This window comes from Anser cygnoides, chromosome 3 (assembly GCF_040182565.1).
Source record: "Anser cygnoides isolate HZ-2024a breed goose chromosome 3, Taihu_goose_T2T_genome, whole genome shotgun sequence".
Taxonomy (NCBI): Eukaryota; Metazoa; Chordata; class Aves; order Anseriformes; family Anatidae; genus Anser; species Anser cygnoides.
The window spans coordinates 58,178,637-58,204,266 of record NC_089875.1 but is presented as its reverse complement, the minus strand read 5'-3'; the positions used below and the strand labels follow the sequence as shown (position 1 = coordinate 58,204,266).

General features: G+C 44.2%; 1 protein-coding gene across 7 annotated transcripts in view; it reads right to left on the bottom strand.

Annotated features, from left to right (window-relative positions):
* Positions 1-17,124: 17,124 nt before the first annotated feature.
* The window catches only part of HIVEP2 (HIVEP zinc finger 2), a 136,622-nt gene continuing 128,116 nt past the window's right edge, over positions 17,125-25,630 (bottom strand). For all 7 annotated transcript variants that reach the window (XM_048080738.2, XM_048080736.2, XM_048080737.2 and 4 more), the window contains one exon: positions 17,125-19,709. In XM_048080738.2, the coding sequence (XP_047936695.1) occupies positions 18,891-19,709 (819 nt within the window). In that variant the 3' untranslated portion in view covers positions 17,125-18,890. The remainder of the gene's footprint in view (positions 19,710-25,630) is intronic.

Sequence of the window (25,630 nt, the reverse complement as noted above, 5' to 3'; positions counted from 1 at the left end):
TGAAGAGATGAGATAGGAACACCCTCAGGATTCAGAAATATGTCGTACTAAGGCCCGACCTAACAATGTAACACCACCTGAAGTTGCTCTGCTCACATCTCTGGAAATAAAATTGGTGGGTTCAGACCTTTTGGTGTTATAAGCAATGAAGGAACTGACAGGAGCCACACACAGGACATGGGGATTTTCTAGAAAACCAAGGGCACCCCCACTGCCATTTACTTTCCCTGACGGTGCATGCCCCAGTCCCTCAGGCCCACACAGCAAATCCAGTCAGAACTTACTGCTAACAACACCGAGCCACCTCTGAAAGGGTATTATTAAAAGTCATTCATTGCATTAATTCACAACCCTAATTTAACGTCAGCAGACCTTTATCTTTTAGCCTGAGGGGGTTATGCTAGCTCCTGCAAGCCAAAACCCAATCATAACAAGTGTCTTGGATTGTAATTACAGGGTGATTTCCAGTGATACCAACTGCCTATTTTGCCTCTCTGTGTTTTCAAGGCCAAAGGTTGCCTCCCTATTACAATGCTTTTGTTGTCTGTACCGAAAAAATAAATAAATCAATAAACGGTTGAATTACTGGAAAGAAAATATGTAATGAATAAATGAAGTGGAGCACCTATAGTTGTGCTTGATGCAGGAGAAGGGGAGCAAGGCCTTGCTGGGGCTGGAGCAGAGCTGGTGGCTGGCCAGTGAGGCGAGCACATGAGCAACCAGCTGCTCTCTCTTTCCTTAGGAGGGAAAGGAGCAGCGCAACTTCAGATCACATTCCTCATTATTGTCAGGCTGGGAGGTTGAAATCAGTTCAGATTCCTCCCACAGCTCTCCTCCACCACCACCGTGCATGAAACCTTCACTCAGAAATAATGCCAGATAGTCCCGCAGCTCCTTCCTGCACCCTTCAGCTGACACAGAAGCTGGCTTTGTGAGGCACTTGGGCAGGTGCTTAAAGTTAAATGCGCAGTTAAGTGCTTGGCGGGATCAGGGCAGTCCTACTTTGGAAAAACATGCTTTCCAAAGTGGTGTTTCAGAGATTTAGGATGCTGTTCTGACCGAGTTCCTTCACAACTCCCTAGCACAGAGCTAGAATCTCCAGACCCTTCAAAATATTGTTATTAGGTTCTTTTTTTTTTTTTCCTTTTTCCAAAAATAAATCAAGGTGAAGTTACATTTCAAGAAGCAAGCAAAGGAACTGAAGCATATTTAAATTCTGAATTTGCACATCAATTAATGATAAGTAATATAATAAAATCAAGACAGCAATCCTAAATTAATTCTGGGGGGATTTGGAAGGGTGGGGGGAGATACAAATTTAATCACTGCTGAAACAATTTTGATGTATGTTTTCTGGTCAGGAAGAACATCTATGTTTAACCTGGGACAAATTTCAGGAATGCAATCATTTCCATTGAAAATAACGTTGTGCTCCACATTAATTTTTTATGTTTATGCAAGTATTTGATGAATACACCACCAATGGATTACAAGAAAGGCAATATTTTACCTGAAGAAGCTGTGCTGAGTCTAAAACAAAATTAGTGATAATGAATGATTATGTTAGAGAGTAGTTTATCTTAGAGGTTGTATTCTAAAAATCATTATTTTTTCAACAACTTGTCACATATAGTCTTGTACTCATAGTTTACAAATGTCTTTTTTTTTTTTTAATCCAAGCTGTAAGAGAAAATTAAAAAAAAAATAATAATAAGAGTAGAGTCTAGAAAGTGGAAATAATGGCAAGAAAATGTTAAGTTAACTATAAGCATAAGGAATTTGGTCAGATGTTAGAAACACATCCGACAAGACGCTCTCAGACTATTTAAAGGTTGTGGAATGCATCTTTTCCTTCAAAAACACAACTGTTGACAAGCTGCCAAAACTCTGAATTGCAAATCCTCCAACCATGAATAAATCAAAGGAAATTCCAAGATATAACTAAGGCAGCTTAAATGACTTATTTTGCTATAGTAACTGCAAATTCTCCATGAAGATATATTGGATCTGCCACAACAAGTCAAACATATTTAAGCCACCCTCAGCGGGTATTATGACTCTGCTGGTAAAGACACGTTGTATATAATCCAAGCATGTCTGCAAGGACCTGATCCGGTTCCTGCTGAAGACAGTGGATTTTGCTTCAGACTCAATGAGTTTATTAGAGGGAAATGGCCAGTAGGCTGCAGTGTTGATCAGGGAACACCATGTGCTTTTATTTCACGGGGTATTTATTTGGCTGGGGAAAATCTTTTCCATCTAGGGGAAGGGACCTTGGGGAGTACACTCAAGGAAGGGCATTATTTCTTATTTATCAGGATCTAGCACGTCAACCTGCCTGCCACCATCCCAGGCTCTATTTTGGCCTGAGCTGTTAGCAGTTTGGGCCTTGCAGATTGCTTCCATGGGGACAGCAGGCTGGCACAAGTTGTGCTTGTTGGGCGTTGACTGATTTATTTACAAAGAGGGCGCAAAGCCCTGCTTCACTTACAAGGAAAGAAGAAATTATCAGGAGAGCCACGTAACCCATGAGAAGAAACGGATATGCCCAGTCCCAGAGGTGCAATACTTGACCCTTATCTTGTGGAATGCCAGGGTGACTGGAGTAGGCTGATCCCTCGGTTCTCATAAACTCACTGCATAATTTAAGGTTCAAAACCATCTCTTTACGTGATTTTACCAGAACTGGTCAAGAATTTTATTACTGTCATAGCTTCTTGTCTCCTTCCTGGACAAACTTCCAACCATTTTGTAAAGTAGTTGGCTGCTGACAGCAAATATTGATTGCATGCCTCTGCCTCAAGCAAAGGCTTACACACATCAAAACACAACAAAACAGAACAAAACCATGATCCATTGATGATCCCATGAGATATGGCTGCACACGGGCTTCTCTTGCCTTACACAGATCCTTTCCTGCAGCAAATATTACCTCTCCTTTGTCAATGATCTTTACCCTGCCTGCATCTTAGGCAGTCATTTATGTGAAGGGAAATAACTAAGTAACCGCATCAAATTTGCTGTCACTGAGGTTTTTTTAAACCAGGATGATGAGGGAGGCTGAAGGACAAGGCCACTTCCTACTTTGAAGGGAGACATTTTCATCTGTTTGAACTTTGCAGTTTCCTTGCAGATGATCAGTTACAAAATCTTCTGGCTCACTTTTTCTTTTTGGGAGTGTCATAGTTCTCTTTTACAACAGAAGTAAAATGTTGGTATGGATCAAAATTATTGCACAAACAAGTAAGAATCCATAATTTGTGAGAGCTTTGGTAGCTGAAATCTAAAATTCATCTCTAAACCTGGACTTTAAAACCAGACTCAGCTGGTGGCTGCTTTTTCTTTTTTCCACCCTTTGCTAAAACACTATTGCAATATACAATTTATTATGTGCTCTGCTTCCAGTTCTGCAGGGCCACTTTACCACAGCAAACTGTTTGCCTACAAACTATTTGCTCAATCTGTTCACATAAAAGTGCTCTTTCCTGACATTTATGACACAACAGCAAAGAAATCCAGACAGCTCCTAGATCATCCGCTGCCCTAGCTATCCAGAGATTATTGCTCAAACTTCAGCAGTCCATTTTCCAAGTTTCCATAATTTCCCCAGATTTGAACAGTTGCATGACTCCACATCATATTCTGCACCTGAGACTAATTGGAGGCTTCTTTTGGTTCCTGTATTCTCTAGCACTGCTCTGCATGACCCATCTCACTGCAGTCATGTCACATTTGAGCCAGCACCCTCATTCCTGTACAATTCCCAGATGTTACTGTATCTCAATTCTCAAATTCTCATTCTCATTTTAGTATACCTCATGTGTCCCATGTTTGCCCATTGTACTGGGGTACGGTTCCCTAAAGTGGCTGAGTGGCCCCCCCACTAAGCTCTTGGGTGTTCAAACAGCTTCAGCCCCACGTAAGTCCTATTATGTCCTTTTTGTTTTTACTACACCTAATTGAACCATTTGCCTTGAGTTTCTGTATAATTGCCAATTTCCATGAGTTTACCAAGCAAATATAGTGCTTTCTGAAAGTCTTTAAAAATATCACAGTCCAGTTTTACATCCTCCTTTCCCTCATGTTTATTCAACAGAAAGTTGCACTTGTCAAGCTTGTGACGATGGGCTGCTGTCTGAGCAGGGGCTCCTTTCACTTCCACTGAGCGACTACAGGGATTCATCAATGCATTGCCTACACTACGGAGCCTCTCTCACCTTCTTCTCACACCCTCTGCTCTGAAAGGCAAAATCTAGCTCAATACTTACTAGCTATCCAGAGGCTATTTATCCTGGAAACCCTTGCTAAAACAAGCACGATCTCTTTCTTGCGCACATGCATGCACTCCCTCATTCTCTCCAAAGGCTGCAAGCATTAGCGGAGACCTAGCCCCTTGGGAGAGGTTTTCCTGTGATGACAAGTATCTCACTCCCCGGAGGAGATCAGCAGCTACATATAATTGTTTTAAGTCGAGTGTATCTAGTGTGCACATCGGTCTCATCATGTCTGGAGCTGCTGTTGCAACATCTGGCACAGTGCACCTTGTCAGCCACACGAGAGATCAAGTCAGCTGCAGTACAGAACCCTTGCGTGTCTTCAGCCTTTGGGGGGTAAGCAAGAGTCCAGACACTTTACCTGTCTCAGGGGTTAGCAAAGAATTAGATCCTCCCCCTAGCACTGTTTCCTCAAGGGTAAGACCCACAGAAAAAAAAAACTACCTATTCCTGGGGTTCAAACAGAGTTCCTAGAGTTTCACTTTTTCCAGAGTTTTAGGAGAGAAGCAAACCTGGTGGTTTATGTATTAAGTCACCAAGAACACAGATAATACGTTACCCCATGTGTGCAAAAAAATGAGGAGATGCATGAACATATTTTTTCTTGTTTGTTGGTGGTTTTGTGGTTTTTGTTGTTGTTGTTTTGTTTTGTTTTGTTTTTTGTTTTTGTGGTGGTGGTGGTGATGGTGGGTTTTGTTGTTGTTGTTGTTTCTCCCAAATTTATTTAAATTCCAAAGACAAACATCTTAATGGATCTGGACCAGCTTTTGTCCCTTGCCCCTTGGTTCATCCACCCTCTTGGACATCCTTGGTAATTCATGTGCATTCAACAGTGCTGGGAGTTTCCTGTCTGAAGGATTTCCTCCTGCAGGCTGTTCCTCAGCAGTATAAACTGACAGAGGTTTAAAATTATTCAAGAGGGTACATTCTCTGTCCTCTGTCAGATCAGATCTGATTCACCCTATCTGATGACGACAGTACCCTTGCCTGGTGACAGCATTGCCAAACTAAGTTATGCACTGATGAACCAGTTTGACTTGATGGGATTGCAATAGTATCACTAGTTATTGTTGCAAGCTCTATGCCAGGTCCTCCTAGGAACGTTAGTCCAAGCCAGAGGGAGAACACAAAGATCAGCCTTCTGATAAAATGGAGTTTTCTGTATCATACAAGTGAACTGGATCTATAGCCCATTAACTGTTCTTAGACAGTTTCCCCAAATCACCATGTCTACCATGAACACCATCTCCCTCCAGCATAACAAAATATTACAGTATTTATTATCTTGTATGTCCTGACTAATTTATCTCACTTGTCTCACTATAGTGCAGCAGATATTAATGTACCACAAATCAAGTGAAATATTCTAAAGAAAGGCTTGGATGTTTACTTCCTTTTCAACAGTTAATTTCTCTGTCAGGAACTCTGAATACACCTAAAGCTTCCAAAAAGCACCTCGACCCAAATTAGAGGTTGGTTTCAAACCTTGTACCTGTACACATTCTCAGAAGCAACCAGCCACCTACATGCAGCTCTTTCCTAGAATTCCTCTTTGCAAGTTTGGGTGCTTAGGACCTGCTACAATTTCATTGTTTCTGAACGGGACTGATATCTGAACAGGGACATCATAAAAAATAATGTAATAGGAATATAACCTCGTATAAAAGAGATCCTTCTAGCATTTCTAGTTTTTGTTATTGTTGTGTTTATTATCATTCCCCCCTGTTGCAGTGATCAGCTTGCACTTTAAAAAGACCACTGTCCTGTCCCTGACATTTGAGAAACTGAGCTTTGCCCTTTGTTCTGATCCTTCCTCTGGCCTGGGTGTTTGTAGCCTGGAGCTGACCCCCTCCAGGCTTCCCTGAATGGCCTCCAGATTTGTATGCTGATGTGAACAAACACTCCAAAGCCTGCATTTTTTCCTGCACCTTATTGCCAGCTGCCAGCAAACCGTCACTAAGCTTGAGCCAAAGGACAACCATGAAAAATTGCACCTGTGAAGCAACAGGAAAGTGCTTCATGATTTTCCCTCCATTGACTTTAACAAACCCAGCTTTCAGCTCAGCAGCCCAAGGTAACTGAGAGAAAATGTTTTTTTTTCATTCAAACAATAAAATCCAATTTGCCCAGTCAGACTGCCAGAGCTCTATAAGCCTGTGCAATTGTATGTTCCCTCTCACCTGCGTCTGTCAGCAAGTAGCTTGCTTCTCAGTGTGGGTGCTGAATTTTTCTGTGTCTAGTCTGTGTAAGATAGCGGATATTTTTGTGGGATTATTTTTGTATCATTTCTCATCCTAATGCTTCAGGCTGCTCTACAATCATTAGAAAATTTAAGCTTTCTGAGACACTGAGTTTGCAACACTGAGAGTTATGATAGCAGCCGTTATCACAATATTATATTTGGTGAGACGGAAACAAATAGATTTTAAGTGAATTTCTGACAAGGAAAGTCATGAGAATAAAACTGTATAGAGTTAGCTGAAGCCATGTGTAGCATAAGGAGAGATATATTTGCTCCACAAAAGTACAGATCTGGTTTTGGTTGCCATTAATAAGTTTTGTACACACCTGAGAACCTCAGAAAGTCAAAGCAAAACTCAGTTCAAGGAAGCTTTTTTCACCAGCTGCTCATCAAAATCATGCACAATTAGGAGCCAAATACTCTGAATTACAACAAGATAGTTCTGTTACAAGATTTCCACCAGCATATACGAGGCACTCTGGAAAGCTGCACAGGAGTTAAGTGCTCCCAAGCCCTCCACTGGCTCACGTCTCCTGCAGAGCCAGGAAGCATGCTCAACAAGGAAATTTGGCCTCCAGCATATGGTGGAGGGTTATCTAACCCCAGAGCATGGAAACAACCACCAGGTTTCCTGCGCTATAGAAATAGGGTTACCCGTTCCACTGCCACAAATGTTGTGCTTGGAAGGATGCACTGTCTGAAACAAAATCTTGGCCAAAGAGGCAGACAAAATCTTTGACTGAAAGAGCATACAAGTTAAGGCATAGACCATACAATGATTTTAAATAAGTTTAGTCGATGGGGCCTCTCTGGGTGTGTAAAGTTAAGCACATACCTCCAGCTTTGTAGGACCAACCCCCCTGAAATTTCTCTCTGTGGGAGTTTGGTACAGAGACACATTTTTTCCATCCTCTCAGCCTTTTCTTCTTATGGAGCATTCGCACACAAAACCTCCCACAGCTCTTCCTGAGGTAGGAAGCCTTTGGAGGGCATGCTGCAGAGCTTGTTTTTTACTTCACAACGTTCAAAGCAAGTACAATTAATGCACAGAAAGTAAACCCTTTCCCCCAGGAGCTGGGAGCTCCTTTTCTGGCACTCCCAGCTCTTAGCAAGCTCCATGCATTAGTCACAAGCATGAACTTCCCAACCCCCAGCCCAACCGGGGTGCATTTAATGCTACATAGCACAGCCCTTATTCATGTTAATAAACACCCGCTCACTTAAGTAATCCCATTGATGTCATCAGCATGAGCAAGAATTGCAAAATCTAGCTGCCTTTAAGTAGCACTGTGTGCTATAGGGGAGAGCTTTTTTTTTCTTCTTCTTTTTTTTTTTTTTTTCCACAGGCATAAACGTTATCCATCAAGATGGCACAACCTGTCTAGTCATCCAACTGATCTCTTGATTCCCCACCAAGGTGACAGATTCGAGTTCACCCCAGAGGCCATACAGTCTCCTGAGCTTTCCTTCACCTTCCCAGAGGACTTCTGTGCATGCAAAGCAACAGCCTTAGTAGCAACTCTCCCCTTATCCTCAGTCCCTGGTATCACCTTCAAAATTACTGACAGCCAAGTCTCCTCTATCAATAGAATCCCAGGCATCAGCATAAACCAGGTGCAAAAGAAGGAAATAACATTCCAACTCAGATATGCAATCTGAATTCCTAAAATGCAAAGGGTTGCATGTATGGTGTAATGCAAGCCCTGGGAGGTAGTGTTTGCCTGTAGTTCGACTTTTCGCGCAGATAAGGAGGGAGGAAGCATACCTCCAAGTTATGAGCTGAGCTGGTTTCCCCTCTTCAGCTGAGCCAGGCTGCTCATATGTCAGAGTAACTGGGCAGGAGCTTAAACAACAAAAGGAGAGACTGGAGCTGGTGTGACTGCGTGGCTGGACATTTTGGGTGGGCTATGGCCATGGAATGCAAAGGCATTTCTGCTGAGAGAGAGAGATGACATGTTAAGCTTTGTAGACCAAACGACGTCAGACGCTGTGAGATCTGATAATCACTTAATTAATACAGTAGTCTTTTTCTAAGTATACAAAAAGCCTGTCACGAAAAGGGCAGTGGTTCAAGCTGTGCTACAAGTGCTGAGCTTCCCAGGTGAAGGACGTGAGCAAAGCCCCAGGCAGCTCTTGTACTTCCTGCTGGAAAAGGCCACTGCGCAAAGAGGCTGTCTCACAAGATCTCCAAGGACCTTGCCCACCGCCCATCTCCTGTGAGGAGATGCAGCAGGGCTGAGCCATGTGAGAGCCCTGACCTGTGCAAACCCGCCCGCAGCAGAGGACTCTTGGCAAAGGATTCAGGGAGAGCCGGGGCGAGGAGGATGCCTGCAGCAGGGCACTGCCTTCCAGCAGGGTTCATTCACTCTGTGCTCTTGCTCTGGTGTCCACCACTGGGTAGGACTGATTTATAGCCTAGCCTACAGCCTAATGCTTGCACTTACACTGCTTGCATGGGGTGCTTTGTGTCACTGTTCAAGAGTACATGACCATTTCCCTCTACAGTGTAAGACGTTGTTTCCTTTGCAACCAGGGATACCTAGGCTTTGCCCCACAGAGAGCTCCAGCGCATCTGTCTTACCTCTGTAAGAGGGGATTTTATGTGGGAAGGAAGAGGATCTTGCTGACTTAATCTCTGCCAAAGTTCTTGACATCTGTCCTTGGAAACAGGGAGTGAACGGCTGGAGGATTTAGAAGAGACAGACAACAGGAACAGGGTAAATCATGGACACGGGGCTCTGGTGGAAAGAAAATGGTACCTATGGCCCAAGAGCCAAACTCTTAGGAACATGTGGGCCTCTGTGCTAAAAGGCAGCAACGAGTGTACATACATGCGGCTTTTTCTGTGGTTGCAGAGGGCCCTTTACCAGCAGCCACTCCAGCAGCCTGTGGGCAAAGAGCTGGCGGCACTACTCATGGTGCAGAAATGCCCCCAGCCTGCCCACACCCTCTGCCATTCTCCGCTCCCGTCCCCCCCTGTTGACCCGCTGCCTCGCTACAGGCTGCCGGAGCTCTTGGCAGAAGGTGGCCCCTGGCAGCTCCTCCACCCGTGGGGATTGTCGTTCTCCTGGCACCCCAGCCGGCTTGTGCGTCTGCAGGCACACACACGCAGGCCATCTTCGCAGATAGGCGCAGGGTGTGGTGGCGAGGCGTCCACGGGGTTTCTCCCCGTGCAAGGACACGTTCCTGCCAGCCTGCATTTCCACAGGGAGCGGGGAGCAAAATGAAGGCCAGCCCTGTGTGTCAGAAGCAGCCCTGAAGGCCACCTGGGGTCTTCAAGGAGACAGGAGTCAATGCTCACGTAGGCCCACCTTAAGACACATATAATCAAACCTAGAAACATCTCTGGAAGTCCTGTTTTAATAAGTCACAAGGAGAAAATAACTTGTGTAAGGTATTAACCAGCAACAGGAGCAGAGTGAGTGGACCTATGCCATTTAAAGGCTTTGAAACAGACAGTCTGTGCTGGAAAAAACTGTTCACTAATATGCACATGTAAATTTTTCACAACGAGGTGGAAACATCAGAAATAACAATATCGGCATCTGCCTGAGGACAGTTGCTACCTTCTTATAACTATATTTTTTTGCATCTGGTTCCATTTATGACTCATACTTCCCAAACAAGCCATATGTTGCTGCAGAAGGCCTTTAACTTTGCTCGATTCATATTGAGCTGTACTCCTGGCTGTCAGCCAAGTAAATGTAATAAAACCACTTTTTCCATCAAAAATAAAAATGAAATCCCATTTGCAGCGAGATTTAATTAGCAGCCAGTAAGTCATTTTGGTGTTGAAAGCATGCACACTCATGTTTTGTTATAGCCTGATTTGCACCTTCAAACTCCATTGTAGCATTTCAGGCGTTATAGCACAGAAAGGCCTCCTCTCCCTTCCCCCTATTCCTTTCGCTGCAGACTCGGTAGCGTTTGAAATATGGTGAATTTTTGGAAAATGTCACACCCTCTGAGTTCTTCTCTTTGGATGTCACATTTTGCATCACCTATTTAGAACATTGTGACATTGATGATTTTAACACCCCGAACACCAAGCTGACAACAGTAATTTCTGCTGAAATAGGCAGTCTATCAAGAAACTTGTGTATAAAATCAGGAGCTGGCATTCCATTAAAGCAGAACACAGATGACTAAATCATCGTCACTGCTGATGTTTCTGAAACTAACAGGCCAAAGCGGGGGGGGTGGGGGGGGGAGGGGGAGATCTATCCTACCCTTTAAAAATGGTTAGAGACTCACTTCTTCAGTGCCCTTTTTAATTTAGTGAAATTCTCAGGTAGTCTGCATTGTGACAACGTATTTTTGGTTCCTGCCCCATGTTCCCCCAGAGAATGGGTAATGTTTGGCACTGTTGGCATTATTTCAAATACCTTAATTTTAAGAAAAACAGCAAACCAAATCATCGGAGGGTTTAGATTGTCCCCTTTCCTGGAAAATCAGACTGCGGGAGCCAGGAAACTTTGCAAGCTCCAGGACACAGCATTTCCAAGTTCTCCTCGTGGGACACCAACCTGCCAGCAGAGCCTGAGCAGCGTGTCCCCCAGGAGCGGCCGCCCCGGAGCCACCCCCCCAGCTCCCTCCTCACAATGCCCTGACCCACGGGGCTGCCCCAGCCAGTGGTACCCCACCAGTGGCTCTCCTGGCACCGTCGGAGCCAGCGCACAGCTGCGCGGTAGCAGCTAGAGAGCAAGCCCAGCCAAAGCTTAGGCTGCTCAAAGCAGTATTAACTCTCCCTTGGACTTCGACATGGAAATCCAGTGGGTTAGCACAGGGCAGTGCTCTAGACGGTGGCTGATCCTTCACTCTTACAGCCTGGCTGCAATCCAGCACTGCAGAGAGACAGCAAAAATGTTTGGTGGGATCCCGTGGAGCGGGGGCAACACGGCGGGGGTGTTATTCCCCCCAGCTTCCCACTGCTGCCTGTGTTAAGTGATGGAGCAGGCAGCCGGGCTCTGCTTACAGCATCCGCCAGCCCTCTCTGCCCCCCCACCCTGAGAGATCAGTTGGATCCGAATCCCTTCTGCTCACAGTAGGACGATAGGAAATACAGATGGAAAAAACTATTAGCCTATTTAGCTCATCTTCTGCCAGAGAAAGACAGATCCCCTCAGCACACCATGCCTTTGCCTCTCTTCTTTTTTTTTTTCTTTTTTGGTTAAAATCCCCTCTCTACTGACTGTCCAAACAAACTTCTGAAAGATTTAAGATGAGTCCAAGATGTCTCTCTGCACCAGTCCCACATTTAACTGTTAAAATGTAATAATGAAATATGAAATGGAGAGGAAAAACTTTGTCACAAAACTGGTCAAAGTCTCCACTTTATCATTTTCATTTTTCCTGGCAGCAAAATGGAGCAGGCTATTTGAGCCATGAAAATTTGCTTGTTATTTCATTCATTTTTTTTTCTTTCTTTCTTTCTTTCTTTCTTTCTTTCTTTCTTTCTTTCTGGCTAAATATGGATGTTGTGGAGGGAAGGAAGATTATGAGAAATAACAAATGGAAGTGAAGTGCCAGACGTCATTAAGTTAGTCATTAAGAAGTTTCTAAGGGCCAGATTTTCCGTCGTGCCCAGAATCCAGCAGTTTCTGCCGAGAACAAGTGCTCAGCACTTTTGAAAAATCTGACCACTTCATGTGAGTGCCTCCATGAAACACCCCAGCTCTTCAGCAAACCTGGCTTGTGAAATATTTACCCTTTCAAAATAACCCATTGGAGAATATGAGTGTATATCTCTTTAGGAAGAATAAGCGCGCAAGTCGTCCCCTAAGCCTTGCAGACTAGAAAATCTCTCTGCTCAGAGGGCCAATGCTAATACACCTGGAGGATTCAGGACACCAGCACCTGGGGTATGGAGGGACCAGCTCCCTCCACAGCCTGGAGCTGCACCGCCAGCCCCTTGCCCTGGCAGAGTGCAGCTGAGGCAGGCAAAGACCTTCGTTTCTCCGGGAGCAGATGGGAGCGAAAGAAGTTGAGCCGGCAAAGCGCCAAATGCTCTGACATCCCTGCAACTTTAGCAGCAAGATTTCTCATCACCTCATGGAAACAAGCCTTCAGAGACTGAATCTCCTGCTGTTAAAATGAATGTGGAAACTCCATTAGTTTCTATGGCATGGTGTCAGCCTCTTCTTATATTCTGGCAGGGAAGAGGGAAAGGAAACGCTGTTCTCTAGCACAGAGCCGGAGCTGCCTCCACTGGCTTTCTCCACCTTGCTGGGTGTTCGTGGGGCTGTGTGTGCCGCCATACATATTCATACTGACTGCTTGCTTAGCAATACTCCTGTCAGTTATGAGATGTCACTCATCGGGAAAGAATGCGAAAAGGCAGTTTATGTGGTAATACTGTTTTTGTTTTTGATCAGGCCTGCTGCTGATCAAGCTCCCCTCCTCCTGTCAGCTTTGGAATGAATATTCATACAATGCAGAAAAACAGGGAAACGCACTAGAGCAGAAATTTTTACTGCTTTTCAAAAGCACTTTGGTATTTTTTTGTTGTTGTTTTCTTTCACAAACTTGCAAACAGTCAAGCTTGTGCAGGTTATTTAAATGTTTGACTGGGCCTCAGAGGTGTTAGGTGTGCTAAGTCCTTTGGCTGCTCTGCAGCAGAGGTGCACTGGTAGCATTTGAGCTAGGTTGATGAGCCTTGGCTGAGGAGCTTGCCTCTAGCTTTGATGTGAGTGGAGAGGATTATACAACCTACAGCAATGCACGACACAACAGGAGGTCATTCTTGTTTCTTTAAGCTGCAGGGAAAATGACACCAAGGCATGATGTGCAGCTAGGTGCCAGCACGGAGAACCAGCAGTCCCTGAATGCCATTTCATCCTTTATGGGGATTTCAGTGGTTCGTGGTCACTGCAGGGGTCTGATCGCAGCAAGGGGTTTAATCCATCCCAGCCTCCTCAGGGGTCCAGCTCAAGATCATCTTGTATAAAGAAGACAGAGACATTATCTCTTGTTTAAATTCAATCATGTGTAGTGTATGCCTATAAAACCCCACACATGTGAACCATATGTACAGGACACCTCTATACTCACAAATGAAACTCTTAAATGAAGTTTTTCTCCCCAGACACAATCATTTGAAAAAAAAAATTAAAAAAAAACACATACCACACTTCTGTACACACAACAGATCAACTTCTTACAGCTCATGTAAGCATCACAGAAAGTCAAAAGCTGAGTGTTTCACAGGGAAAGCTGTTTCCAGCATTCCTGGTGGTATTCGGGGTGCCTAATCCAGTTAAAAGCAGGTATATTAAAGATTGCAGAAACACAAGTGACAGACATAGCATATGTAAAGACCCCAAGAATAGTTGCAGAACAAGTCAAACTATCCAGAATTTTCATCTTAAATTGAGTCTACAGTAAGCATGTGTTCAGAGTCCATGTTAGCGTATGTGATCTGTATTGAGAAAAGGGCACAGGGACATCATCACGGTAACAAACTTAATTAGTATACAGACTGCTGATTTTTTTTCATGCAGGCAATTTAACTCAAAAAAAAAAGTGGCTAGACTAAAATATATAATGTGCTGTGTAGGTTTGCATTGAATATCCTGAATTTACTTTAGGGACATTCTTTAGAGAATATCGATTGGGATTTTCAGAGGTGGCTAAATGACTTAAAAGGATAAATCCCATTGACTTGTTCCACTGTGCAAGGTACTAAATCAATAAGGCTTGTTCTCTCTGAGCTATTTAGGGCAAAAACCAATAAAGGAGTCAAGCACTGCAGCACCTAACTTTTGGGGGCTTGGTTCTCACTCCGAAGCCCAGAGCTGTAAGCCTGTCATCTGGCCTCCATTGGACATGGGAGAATCAGCCACCTCAGAGAGCAGCTGCGTGCTAAGCAAGAAGCATGTTTGAAATCACACTTTAGAAGCTGTTCAGGTAGCCACGGGCAAGAAAATGCATGAGCTCCAGTCCCTGTCCTTCAAAGCCTCTGCCACACCGCTGTAGTCACTGGCCTTCCAGATAACTCCTTCCCCACTGAGCAGGCCACATATTTACATACACTTCTCCAAACAGCTTTTCATCTTGGGGAGCATACACTACAATCTTGCTGAGCCAATGAATCTTGAATTTCTTGCTTCACAGTAGCAGAATTTCAACAGGAAAGCAAAGACTCTTCTACTCCTTGTGGGGGTACTTAGGGCTCTCTCCCAGGAGACTGAACTGATAGACTACCAAGGGAGAGGTTTATAGACAGAAATGTATTTTTAGATACCCAGGAAAGGGGACTAAGTCATTAGGCTAATCTATAAGAGGTGGTGACTGCACTTGTCATAAGTGTAATTCAACAGGGAGACTCATTTCATCATATGTGAGGTATTTCCAAAGACCCACTTCAGCAGGGCAGGTCCCTTGGAGGATCTAGGCCAAGAAATGTGTAGTTTCTGGTGTCCAGGTCAGACTGAGAGAAGAACAGGACTCAAGCAGTTCTGAGGAGAGAAGTTCAGCTCATGCCCAAAAGTACAACTGAAGGAACCAGCCTCAAGCAAGGTGCCACCTCCTAAGGTTAGGTGCCACTGGAGTTAAATGGGAGCCGACTCCAGCATTCTTGGACTGAAATTTGTGTAACTAAACAGCGTGAATCCATTTGGGCCTGCTTCAGCTAACTGTCCTTTATTGGTACTAATTCTTACCCACAGCTGGCAATGTGTCTGACAACGGGTAAGTTCACACAATGGCATTTAACATGCGATAGAGTAGCTACCCATAGTTAGAATCTAAAGTTTCATAAGAGCGTTGTGCAGGCAGCTATGTGAGACCGATATGCTCTCCATTTTGCTGACGCAAATAAATCCTGAAGTGACTCTGGTGACAGTATTCTGAGGGAATGGAATAAAGAGTGCTTGCCAGAGCATCTGTATCTCCCTTGTGCTTTACAGAAGAGACATATGGATCTTCACAGAAAATTATAACCTCCTTGAACAATGTAATAGGTAATTATATTCCCAACTTAGAAATTCCATAGCATATGCATATAAAAAATCCTCATTAGGTTCTGCAGTTTTCTAATGTGCCCTGTTAAACCTCTTGTGTTCATCCCACTTAAAAACACGGAACTTCTACAGCAGAGATCTCAGAGTTATTCTTCTTGGTCCCATCTCCCTGTTAAGTACAGAGGCTAGCTGTGAAAAATTAACCGGCTGCTGAGGATGAGAAGAGGCTGTTGTATGAAACAGCCAACAGGTCACTGCCAGCTGCAGTGGTACCAACCATGCCTGGGAACTGGGCCTTGGGGAACTAAGAGCCAGATAATCACAACACTCATGAAACTCTCACCAGGCCTATGCGCCCCCGCTGTAGCAAGTACTTTTGAGGAACCCCCACCCCAGCACCCTGGGAAGAGCTACCAGCACAGGCAACCCCAGCAGGAGGCCATGCAGTCGTGTTACCGCAGCACTGAGCCGGAGTCTCCAGGCCCGAGGAAAGGTGCGTTAGCTCAGCACAGCAGCACACAAATGCAGCCCCACATCTTTGTTACCGCTGATGGCTCAGAGCAGGCAAAGCACTCACAAAACTATCAATTACTGTACTGGCTTTGGCGGTTCTGAAAGCTGCTTGTGCCTGTGAAATCTTTGTCGGACTTGTTTGCCTTCCTCCTCCACATCCCTTCTAACGCGTGAAAAGTAGTCATAATCAATGCCGAGGACTTGCATGAGAATGTTTTTTTTCAAAGCATTGTATAAACATTAACTCATTAAGAAAATACAATTAAGATTATAAATACCTGAAACCTCTTTAGGGTTGCTCCATTCTAACCCCAAAATATCACATGTAATTTCAGTGATATTTGCTCAATGATTATAAAAAAAAAATGTCCCAAGGCTGAAAAGGTGGATGGTAAATTGCAGCTGCAAATTAATTAAAATAATCAGACAAGCCAGCAGTAACTGCCACAGTAAGGGGGTTGCTTATAAAGGCAATGTTAATAGAACATTTACCATCAGGGGGTTAGCTTGGTTCCTTTTTAATAAAATATCTGTGATTACCTGATTAGCTGATCACTGTGCAGAGCATTCTGTTCTTAATACAGCCATGAAGCCACGGAGAAGAGAGGTTTTTATCAGATAAGACTTGTTTATTTAAAATGTATAATTGCCTTTTTTTTTTTTTTTTAATGGAAGCACGATCCAACAAGCTGCTTGCCTCCAACTACATACACTGCTTCTCTCTCCAGCCTGAGATGAACCAGCTTTCTTGCATGCACTTATCTTGGCAGGGTTACCATAATGATCTGGAATAAAGGTAAGAACACCCCAATGGAGATAAGAAACTAATCTTTAATGGTTATAGCTGGTCACAGTCCATTATGGTGTTAGGCTAGTCATATGCCGTAGTGTCAGAATTATGACAACATACCAGTTCTGTGGTTCTGTCCCCACTGGGTATTATTGAAGAAATAAACTGGTTTAGTCTGATAATATCTCATGAGGCCAAAATGCGATCCACAAATTTAGCTGCTACTCACACTCTTAAGGGTGCTCCTTGTGCAGGAAAGCAGCACTTGTGAACAAAAGCTTCTGACAATGTACTGGAACGCCAATAAACTTGGAAAATGCAAAGAACACATGAAAACTAGACACCTCATGCATGTAACTGTATATTTATTTCTTTTTAAAGAACACTCCTTAAATGTATTGTAAGTCAATATACAAACTTGGTTTCACAGAATTATAATCCACTAAATAGCACAAAATATAATCCAGGTTGTTGGTTTCTTTCATGTGTATGTCTGTGTGTGAGAGAGTGTGTGTGTGTGTGTGTGTGTGTGTGTGTGTGTGAGAGAGAGTGTGTGCGCACACGCACGCATGCTGCTGGTGGTAGTGGTAACCCACCACAGATGTTCAAACACAAGCCCGGGTTCCTACTGACTTTCTTCTGGATCAAACCTCACACAGATGGAGACCCTGCTCTGGAAGACTGTGACTTTCTTGCCCATGAATCCTGCTCCTTGAAGATGCCAGGGTGGTGGTGCTCTCTGCTTAGCTGGAAGGGCCATCGTGCTCCTCCATCTGCAGGACGGGGAGCCTCCCCTACAGCTGACTCAGGTGTCGCAGTGGGGAGTGACCAGCTGCTGGTGTTCAGGTGTGAGGAAATGTCATTTTTTCCCCCTCCAAGTCCCTTGCTCACACTCCGGGGCACCTCTGCGTGACACCTAAGCTCCACGCTCAGCTTGGGCAGAGGCGCCGCGGATGCTCGCAAGCTGGGGACTGCTGGGGCTCAGTGTGGTGCCGCTTGTCCAGCTCCTCACCAAGCCCCATGCGGCCATAGGGGCCTTGCCACCCTGTTTCTGGAGAGGGAGGAGCAGGAGAAGCCGTGGCCTGATGGCCTGCCTGCCTTGGAGCCAGTGGTGCCCCCACTCAGCGCCTGCATGGCACGGCCGACCTGGCGTGTGCAGGTGAGTTACGCAGCCGGCACCAGTGATGCACTTGTACATATCTACATGGGGTGGAATGTTTTCCCATAGCTTTTTAAAGGAGTATCTAGATCAACATGTTCACATAAGACCAAATACTTTTAATATATTTATAACTGTTTTATAAAGCTTTGAAAAAACTCACAATAGCACATTGTTTTACTTTAATGCTTTACGGTACTATCAGTTTAAAATCACAATCAGCACTTAAGTTATAGTCAATCCAGCAAACAAGAGACAAAAAAAAATTACAAGAGTTAAGAACTGACTGATACATCCTTTATCTTTTTTTTTTTAACTAATGCATAAGTGCAGAATAAGATAAGATACTCTAGTTTAAATATCTTGTTTTACAATATACATTTTGTTCTAATTACGCAACAGTAAATCCCATGCTTCACATAGAAAAGCAATCCACAACATTAAGAAAAAAATTTACAATTTATGAAACAAAGTAAATAAATATTAGTATTACAGAATCAGAGCTGTACATAAAAGCTGTTCAGTTTTAATCATATAAAAATATGTTTTAGTGCAACCTCACATATATTGATGCTGTTTTGCTTTACATCATTTAGATCCAAGTGTCCAAAAAAGGAAAGAAATTACATTTATTACAAAGCAGATACACAAATTCTAAAATATGTACAAATTACTGCTAAAAAAATGCTTATAAGAATATAAGCAAAGTAAAGAAAAGGCACAAACATCTGTACAATTTAAAAGTACCAGACCCAATAAGAATTTCAAATTTAATTTTGGTCAGGCTCATGATGACTTGTTATTTTATCTAATTCTTTTGATATAACAAAAGTATATATAATAGCAAACTACTGTAACTTAGAACAGGCATGCTGTAAAGTTGGATACTTCTTCTATCTCTAGAAAAAAAAGTCGGGTAAATGTATGGGTGAAAGTCTCCATGCATCTCAGATCAATGTGGCTTGCTCTTCTCAGACGACGGATCTTTTCTTTCCTGTGTGCTTGATGGGGGCTCATTCCTGCTGTGAAAGCCCATCTGTCGGACGTCCACAAAGCTCTTGTTGTAAAAGGTGGGATGGGCTAGCGCAGTCTGTGATGTACCAAAACTGTCCTGTTCACCACCGTGCAAGTCAGGATGGGTGGCTGAGGCACAGGTCTGGCCCGGCTCAGATCCACTAAAGTGTTTAATGCTAAAATGTGCACTTTCTGAGGGTTTCTGGTGAGGCTCAGAAGGCCTCTGTGGCTGCTCCGCCCCATGCAGAGCAGCTTCTTCTGTGGCGATTCGCAGAGAGGCTATGGCTTTCGTACAAGTCTGTATGTTCTCCTCCTGCTCCCCCTCTGTCGCTATTACACTGTCCTCTGAAGTGCTCTGTGTCAGCAACAGCAACGGAGAGGAGGGTGCACTGGAGGGCGCGGTCGGGTGCAAGCTGTGCAGAGAGGTACGCTTCTCGTGGTGCTTAGAAACACCGTACGACTCTTTCGTGAGGATTTCTGCAGGTCCTCTTTGCTTCTCCTCAGAGCCCTCCCTCTGCAGGGCAAGAGTGGACGGAGGATGTAAACCTGAAAGGGCCACAGGTACTGAATGGACCATCTGAATACCCCCAATAGGCATCATGGGGATGGGTGCTCGGATTTGTTGCTGGGAGTGTAGTGGAAGGTGACTGAAGACGTAGTCATTCGGACCTTCAGGGAATGGGCTAGACCCGTGGTGCTCCATAGCTCCTTTTTCTCCATATACGCTGAAGTAAGGCCCCTGAGACAATCCCCTCCTCTGTAACCAGAAAAACAAAAGAAACGTCAGCGCTGCCACTAGCAAAATTCTTGTCACGCTGCCAAACCACCTATCTGCTTTCCTGTGCAACACAGCCTCCTGTTCACACAGCACCTTTCATCCAGATGGATCCCAAAGCGTCTGGAAAACTCCACTAATTGCTTATCCAAACAACATAGGAGGTTTTGCTTAGCTCAGCCCTGCAGGGCTCTTGCCTCTGAGGTGAAATGCAGCAGCTAGTTAAGTGTTCAGCAATACAATGCAGCAATTTATGTCAGGAAGTGAAGAGTATTATATTCAACTGAAACTGCAGAGAGAATTTGGGGTAGATAGAGTTTCATTCCCCAAGAGAAATTTGGCCAGGACATCCATCTTATCCTCTGGTTTGGTAAATTGTGCAAACTGTGCTGGTACTGGCAGCCTGCATTGGGTATCGAGTCTTTGCTGCAGAGAAATGCACATCTGAATGCTCCCTGTTTGCCACCAGTACAGGAAAAATCTGACTGCGTGTACCCAAGTTCTGTCTGTTGAAAGGTCCTGCTCTGAAGCCCCAGGGAAGGGACTTTGTCCTCCTCCCCGCCACTGTTAAGCTTTACCCATCCACCTCCTTGACAAAAGGGGACAAGTATTTCCAGGGAAGTTCAAATATCTCTGTGCAAAGAAGTTTTTATAGTCATTAACACAATGGAGCACCATTCTGGCCTATCTGTAGTGTAAACAATAAATAATAACAAAAGCACAGGCATTAACTGTGAGTGAAAGTGATGATTCTGCAGTGGGGACACTCACCCGCTCATAATGGGACTGAGAAGAATGAAGGATTTTGTAATGGCTAATAAAAAACAATCTCACTGTACTGACTTTTTCAGTGTCTTCCCATTAGTTCCTGCCTTGGAAGAATGAATAGCTTCATCTCCACTCAGCATTAAATATGCCTTGGGCTTTTGGATTTCTCTTTTTTTCGTTCTTAACTTTTAAAGTTTGTTTTCTATCTGATGATTAAGTATCATTTATTGTTGAACAGAGAAATAACGATGACAGAAGTGCAGGATGACATTTGCATAATTGTATGTGGGATTTGGCCACACAACTCTCGGGGATGCCCATAGGAAATTAAATGAACACAAATACCCATCTGTGCTCTGCAAATTGACCGAACACCTATCAGTTGCCCAGAGCCCCAGTCCTAGTGTGGCAGCCTGAGGACTGCGCTGCTAAATGCCAATGCACTGCAGTGGCAGCACTCCACTGCTGGGAAATCCTAGCTCTCAAGGCATTAAGCAACCTCTTGATCCCATCCTGGGGAATGGGTTTAGGGGGCAATTAAAGATTCAGTTTCTGTGTTACCCAGTGGCTGAATCTCACTGTGCTCAGATGCTTTGTCCTGTTGAATATAAATCAACGCTGAGACAGGAAGGGTGACCCATAATCATCAGACTTGAACTTAAAAGATGCTATTATTCTGAGAATAATCTAATTCTGGGAATTTTCCTATTCAGAAAGCGAGACACTTGAGTCTCATAAAAGAGAAACTGTCATAAGAAAGTACAGTGACAGCACGTTATACTGCTGAAAGGGGAAACATTTACAGAATAAACTAGAATTGCCAAGCCACAAGACATAGTTCATTTACCCTGTCACCCCTTCCTATCACTAACCTCACCTCTGCACAGTTACTTGCCACCCTTTTTTTTCCATCTTTGTTCTGTCAACCCATTTCTCAGTCATGTTGTCCTCTTGGCTGTTTCCTAAGCCATGACATTTATCACTATTGCATCTGATGTGAACTTGGGCCAAGGGAAATAGAGCAAAAGCAACCAAAACAAAAGGAGTAAAACTCATTGAAGAGCAAATCTAGTCACACTCATATCTCTAATTGAGAAAGACACTGTCTTCATGTTGTACCCTGCTACAGCTTCAAAAGGGAGTAAGACATCACTCTGTCCTTGCCAGACAGAGGTGGTTAACATGATAGAAACTGCTACATGCTCCAAGATCAGCAGTATCATCCAATGTATGTCTCATGCCTAATTTTTACAGAGACAGTGACAGTGTGTGCACGTCCACTGGATGCCTTCCAAGCCTGCCTAAGCATGTATCAGATTATCTTTCTCTAGCTCTGGCAGATGAGTTTTCAAAGGGCCATCATAAATGGTTATAGGCATTAATAAGTATTCACACCTTTCATGCTATTTTTAAAACAGTCACAGCCGACACGGGTTCATGAGGGGAAAGTCTAGTTTAATTAACTTAATTCCCTTTTATGATAAGGTTACCCACCTAGTTGACCAAGGGAAGCCAGCTGATGTAATCTTTTGGGATTTCAGCAAAATTTTCAATACTGTTTCTCACAGTATCCTTCTGGACAAATGTCCACCATACAGCTAGGCAAAAACATAATGTGATGGGTGTACAATTGGCTGATGTGTCTGGCTCAAAGGCTTGTAGTTAATGGGGTTACATTAGGCTGGTGGCCAGTCACCAGTGGGGTTCCACGGTGGGGGTTCCCCATTTTGGGGCCAGTTCTCTTCAATATTTTCATAAATGACTTAGATGCAGGACTCAAAGGTATACTAAGTACGTTTGCAGGAGCTGTTGATTCCCTTGAGGGTAGAGAGTCCTTGGTGTGCAATCTTGACAAATGAGAGGGCTGGGCAATCACCAACCACACCAAGTTTAACAAGAGCAAGTGCTGGACTCTGCACCTGAGACAGGACAACCATGGATATATGTACAGACTAGGGGACAGGAGGCTGGAGAGCAGCCCCACAGAAAAGGATCTGGGGGTTCTGGTTGACATCAAGTTGAACGCGACCCAGCAGTGTGCCCGGGCAGCCAAAAGGGCCAGCCATGTCCTTGAGTGCTTTGGGCACAGCATGGCTGGCTGGTTGAGCGAAGGGATTGTCCTTCTCTGCTCTGCACTGGTGTGGCCTCACCTCGAGTGCTGCGTGCAATTTTGGGCACCACAATACAAGAAGGACATAAAACTGTTAGAGGTTGTCCAAAGGAGGGCTACAAAGATGGTGAAGGGTCTAGAGGGGAAGACGTACGAGGAGCAGCTGAGGTGCCTTGGTTTGTTCAGCCCCGAGCAGAGCAGGCTGAGGGGAGGCCTCATGGCGGCCTGCAGCTCCCTCACGAGGGGAGCGGAGGGGCAGGCGCTGAGCTCTGCTCTCTGGGGACAGCGACAGGACCCGAGGGAACGGCATGGAGCTGGGACAGGGGAGGGTCAGGCTGGGTGTGAGGGAAAGGTTCTGCGCCCAGAGGGTGCTGGGGCACTGGGACAGGCTCCCCAGGGCAGGGGTCATGGCACCAAGCCTGCCAGAGTTCAGGAAGCATTCTGACAACACCCTCAGACATATGGTCTGATTTTTGGGTGGTCCTGTGCAGACCCAAGAGTTGGACCCGGTGATCCTTGTAGGTCACTTCCAACTCAGGATATTCTATGATTCTATATCCTTTACAAATATTTTCATACTTACAGACGCACATGGGGTTGTTTTGCCTGGAGAAGAGGAGGCTCAGGGGTGACCTTATTGCACTCTACAGGTACCTTAAAGGAGGCTGTAGAGAGGTGGGGTTGGTCTATTCTCCCACGTGCCTGGTGACAGGACGAGGGGGAATGGGCGAAAGTTGCGCCAGGGGAGGTTTAGGTTGGATATCAGGAAGAACTTCTTTACTGAAAGGGTTGTTAGGCATTGGAATGGGCTGCCCAGGGAAGTGGTTGAGTCACCATCCCCAGAGGTCTTTAAGATGTTTAGATGTAGAGCTTAGCGATATGGTTTAGTGGAGGACTTGTTAGTGTTAGGTCAGAGGTTGGACTCAGTGATCTTGGAGGTCTCTTCCAACCTAGATGATTCTGTGATTCTGTGACATACACACATTCATGGGGAAGAGACTGAATGTTAGATGATCTTTTAACGAACACTCTGAAAATCTAAAGACCTTATTCTCTTGGCAGTGTTAGATCTCAACACTGACTACAGTAAGGAAAGTCATAGTATCTTTTTGCTGTACAGTCAGAATGGATTGCTATCAGCGCAGTGAGATGAGTCCCTCTCTTTGTCAGGCAAGAGGAATCCGTTTAATATTCTATTAATTCTCATTTGTTGCAGTTTAGTGTATTTCCCTCCAACTCCAGGTGACATAATTTTCGAAACAACAATATTCTGTAGGAGCTTTTCACTAAACTCTCTAACCTGATCATAAAGATAGACTTCCACACCACACCCCTGAGCAAAGCCATATCCAACTTCACATGTCTCCCAGAGCGCCTCAAGGGAAAAGACCAGGACATCACCTGATGACTGGCACATCACCCAAAACAGGCTATGGGGAATTAAGAGGAAGATCATATTTCTCAGACAAATGCCCTTCACAGATATCCTCTTGGCAGCCCCAGATCCCCTTAGACTACAACTTGCAAAAAGATGGTGCATGAAAAAAAATCACTTTGATTACCATATCTTAACATACTTGAGGCTTTTTAAAGTTAAAAACCAGAAAACATTGAACTTGATGTGGAAATTTGGTAACAGAGAACATCATTACCAATGTGCTTTCTAAAAGACATGATGCTCAATAAAGTGACTGTAAATCTATGTGGACGTCAGTTTCAGGATCAACTTGATTTGCAGTGCTATTAAGAATGCAGTATAGCAGACCACATAGATCAGTGGACCTATTTACAGTTCACCTGGACTTTCAGACTTCTGTGCTGGCTTTCTGTACAGGAATGCACTTCACTCAAGATCATAAAGTATTCAGTGTTTGGGAAAGGATCTAATATCCCTATGTGTGGGATGATCAAAGGACCTTAGTCCTAGTGCCTTTCAAGTGTATATAGAGGTGCCTAATTCCCTTCAGCCCTTCTGAATACATTGAGACAGGCATCAGGCTTCAAAATGAAAGAAAGGTGCAACAGAATAGGAACACAAGCAGACTCTAGATAAACTTACATCAATAAAGCAAACTGCATTAACTTCCTACTCAGCAACTGCTTGTGAAAACTGGCAAAGGAGGCAAAAAATCCACTACCTCCTAGAAGCTAAAGAAGTTGCTAGTGACAAGTATGTACTGCTTACAGCAAAGTATATTCACAGTCTTGCTGTGGCTAGTCCTGGGACTGGAAGAAAAGGAAAAAGCTTTTGTCCACATGAAGAGGTAATGGGGTGTACCAGGAGTGGGGAAAAGCGGGAGGAGAGTGAAATGATTGATGCTGCACCTAATGTTCACAATATATGTATTGTGGAGTTGGAGAGGAAGGTTGGTTTGGACTCACCCTATAGTCCCTTCTCACTCACTTGAATGCCCACTCACAGTTTAAGTGCACCTGGTGCACTCCTCGAGCACATTCTCCAGCTTAATGTCATCTGAAAATTATCCAGCTCACTTATTCCAAGAATGCTCTACAATGTGAGTCAAAGCACAATAAATATGACAATAGAGACATTCACTTCCAAAGCACATTCCTATCCAAACTAAAATGCTAACAGAGATGCACTCAAGCTGAATAAAAGCAGCGTTCCCTTTTCTCCTTTTTCTCTCACGACTGGTATAAAATAACTACTAGAGAGAAGAATCAGAGCCCTGCAATACTGGCACCAGCCTCCTCAGAAAGAAAAGAAACCTCTGCCATTGACAGAATAGAAGATTCCGAATGTATTTAGAGAGAAATGGTGATGTGCCTTTAAATTTAAAGACAGCAATTTAACTTGCCAAAGCCAAACATGCACCCGCATCGACAAGAGCCTTAGGCTACTTTGGAAAGAGTATCCTATTGCAAGAGTGCATCTTGTTATTAACTGCCAAAGGAAAAACAATATTTTTCTGTATTTTTGTCTATAGTCTACAAAAATAGTTACTTTCCCATGCTCTTTTCCACTTCCTAAAGAAATAATTTCAACTGCTTTCTATATGGTGAT